The 3,112-nt window shown below is 53.5% G+C and overlaps 1 protein-coding gene across 1 annotated transcript; it reads left to right on the top strand.

Moving 5' to 3' along the window:
- Positions 1 to 1,429: 1,429 nt before the first annotated feature.
- LOC123087818 (GATA transcription factor 15) lies at positions 1,430 to 2,811 on the top strand. The gene is made up of 3 exons (XM_044509928.1): positions 1,430 to 1,842; positions 1,945 to 2,061; positions 2,178 to 2,811. Exons 1-3 carry the CDS (start codon positions 1,822 to 1,824, stop codon positions 2,583 to 2,585), a joined length of 546 nt encoding a protein of 181 aa, XP_044365863.1. The 5' UTR covers positions 1,430 to 1,821; the 3' UTR covers positions 2,586 to 2,811.
- Positions 2,812 to 3,112: the final 301 nt, after the last annotated feature.

Below are 3,112 nucleotides of genomic sequence, written 5' to 3'. Positions count from 1 at the left end.
CTATGCTTTGTGAGTTGATCAACTTGATTCACTCTTGACTTAGTCTTGATCAACCTTGAATCTTTCCAACTCTCTTCGTTTGGATGATGTCTTGAAGGTAAACATGAATGATCACACAATCTTCTTCTTCAAGACATGCTTGCAATAAGCTCAACTCTCAAATGACCAATCTTTGGATAATTCCTTGAATAGCACCTTGGTCGACACAAACTTTTCTTGAAACCAACACATGTACTCCAAGAAAAGCCTATGGACAAAACCTTCAAATATAACTCAAGGCAACCATTAGTCCATAGAGATTGTCATCAATTTCCAAAACCAAACATGGGGGCACCGCATGTTCTTTCACCAACCACTCGACAAAGCACGTTGGCAGCGTGGCGTGACGCCGATACATATACGACCCCTGAATTCCCCTACCCCAATTTCCCTCCACGGCGCCCCCTCTTCCCTTCCCCATTTTCAGATCCGAAATCCAAATCTCCCCCTTTATCTCTCCTCCCCCTTCCCATCCGACCCACCACCCCATCCATTCCCCCTCCCCCTCCTCCAAACCCCTTTCTTTGGCCACCAACCAAGAGGTGTGTTTTGGTGTAGATATGTGGATGGTGATGTATGAACAATTTAAGTCTTTTGGTATATATGTGCTTAGGATGATGTATGAAGAGTTAATGTTATATTTGTAGTTCTATTGGTTTACTATCCTCGCATTTTAATTACCTGCAACATATGTATAATAGCTCAAAAATTAGTGGAACATGTCTAAAACAGATTACTAGCATTATATTAGTACACAGACACCATTTCAACATTTCAAGGGCATTCAAGACATTTTACTTGAAAGCCACAACTCAGACATGCAGTTTACCAAACGACAATTCTGCTCACGGCAGCTTTTCCACAGCTCACATCCCACGTCAGCTTTCCCACAGCTCACAGCCCAACCAAACACCCTCTTAACCTTGCATTCACTGTAACTTGTCGAACACATAGACCCATCCGTCACCGACAAGGTCAGTCCAACTTCGATACAGGAGTGACAACAACGATGCGCCGCAGCGGCACTAGTCGTTCAGTGATCCAGGTACCCCAATGTAACTTCTATCATGTTTATATGGCACCCTGTACTTTCGACGCACAATCGCAATAAGCCTTGTTTTTTTTTGAATATTTTACTCTCTTGGTACACCAGTCACACACAGATGACATCACACGCTACACCGTTAACACAAACCACAAAGAAAGAAAGAAGAACACGCTCACGTGCACCACCATCATCCATCCATGCGCTCTAAAACCTTCCCAAATCTTCCTAGACGGCCGGCCGGCCGAAAAGCCCCAAAGCAGTCATCACTCGACAAAGCAGGCCGGCGGCGATACATACATATACGGGCGCCCCCCGAATTCCACCCCCGCCCCCATTTCCCTCCACCCTTTTCCGTTTCCCTCCACGGCGCGCCCCTCTTCCCTCCCCCATTTTCAGATCCGAAATCCAAATCTCCGCCCTTTATCTCTCCTCCCCCCTCCGACCCACCACCACCTCATCCATTCCCCTCCTCCCTCCCTCCCCTCCCCCTTCCCGCCGCCGCCTCCCACTCCAAACCCCTGCCGTTGGCCACCGATCGATTGATCCAGTGCTCTGCTCTGGTGGTTGCCCGTAGGATCCTCCCGGCAGCAGAGATCTGTGGCGGCGGATCGGGCCGGGCACCAAACCCCTAAACCCCCGATCCGCGACGAGGAGCGGGTGCGGTGGCCGGAGCCGCGGATCGCCGGAGCTGAGAGGGGGCGCCTGTCGCAGATCTGCCGATCCTGGCGCCGGACATGAGCTCCTCGGTCGAGAAGGTGAGCTGATCCGATCCAGAGCGTGTTTTCCGTGCCCGATCTGTACATGTGAAGCAGGGATTTGGTGGTGATCTGACGTGTTTTGCCTCGATCTGTTGGCAGGGGAGCGGATCGCTGGATCCCGGCGAGCGCCCGGCCGCCGGCAGCCAGCCCAAGGCATGCACCGCCTGCAACACCACCAAGACGCCGCTCTGGCGCGGCGGACCCTCCGGCCCCATGGTGAGTGCCGCAGATCCCTCCCGATCTGCTATCTAACCCCTCTGTTTACCCCCGATCTGTGGTTTCCCGAGCTGATCTACGGCGGCTGATCTGTTTTTCTCTCTCCCTCGATCCAGTCGCTGTGCAACGCGTGCGGGATCCGGTACAGGAAGAAGCGGAGGGAGGCGATGGGCCTCGAGGACCCTCCCAAGAAGAGGCAGCCGGCGGCCGCCGCCGCGCCCGCGGCGTGCTCGGAGGCCGGCGGCGAGAGCGCGGATCCGGAGCAGCAGCAGCCGCAGCAGGCCAAGAAGACGACGACAACGACCAAGAGGGGGCGCGAGGTGGAGCTCCGCGTGGTGGGGTTCGGCAAGGAGGTGGTGCTGAAGCAGCGGCGGCGGATGCGGCGCAGGCAGCGGCTGGGCGAGGAGGAGAAGGCGGCCATCCTCCTCATGGCCCAGCAATCAAGCAAGCATGCAGGCAGAGATGTTGCGGCGTCTCTGCCTGCTCCCCCTTGTTCTTTCCTGCTAGTTTTTCCGGCTGATTAGTTGTTGAATAACGAATGAATGAACGATGATGATGCAGCTGCAGCAGCAGCAGCTGCTGTTCTTCGCGCCAGCTTTAGCGGCTTTGTTCTTTCTTCTTGCCTAGTAGCAGCTGTGATGTTACCAAGTAGTAGTAGTAGCGGTTATCCTAGTAGTAGTGGTAGTGTGTAACATCTCAGTGTGAGAATTGAGAGAGCTTTATGAATGATGAACCATCTTTGTGGCTCCAGATGTGCGCAATGCTCCCCCTTTTTCACCTGAAATCTATCCCAGCTGATCTGATGTTGATCTTGATGTGGTGAGTCTTTGCGGCTCCAGATCTGTGCAAGCACACTCTCTTTTCCACCTGAAAGCGGGCTTCATTCCGGCTCCAGATCTGTGCAAGCGCCCGCCTTTTCTTTTCATTCCATTCCGTTCCGGTGATGGTATTTTCCGCCTGGAAAAGCAGGCAGTCCATGGTGGTCTTTCACCACTGCGGTGCTGCTGTCACCAGCTAGCAGCCCACTCACTGACACTGGTAGGAGTGGAGT

Source organism: Triticum aestivum, chromosome 4A, assembly GCF_018294505.1.
Source record: "Triticum aestivum cultivar Chinese Spring chromosome 4A, IWGSC CS RefSeq v2.1, whole genome shotgun sequence".
In the NCBI taxonomy this organism is placed as follows: domain Eukaryota; kingdom Viridiplantae; phylum Streptophyta; class Magnoliopsida; order Poales; family Poaceae; genus Triticum; species Triticum aestivum.
This window is presented reverse-complemented; position numbering and strand designations above follow the sequence as displayed.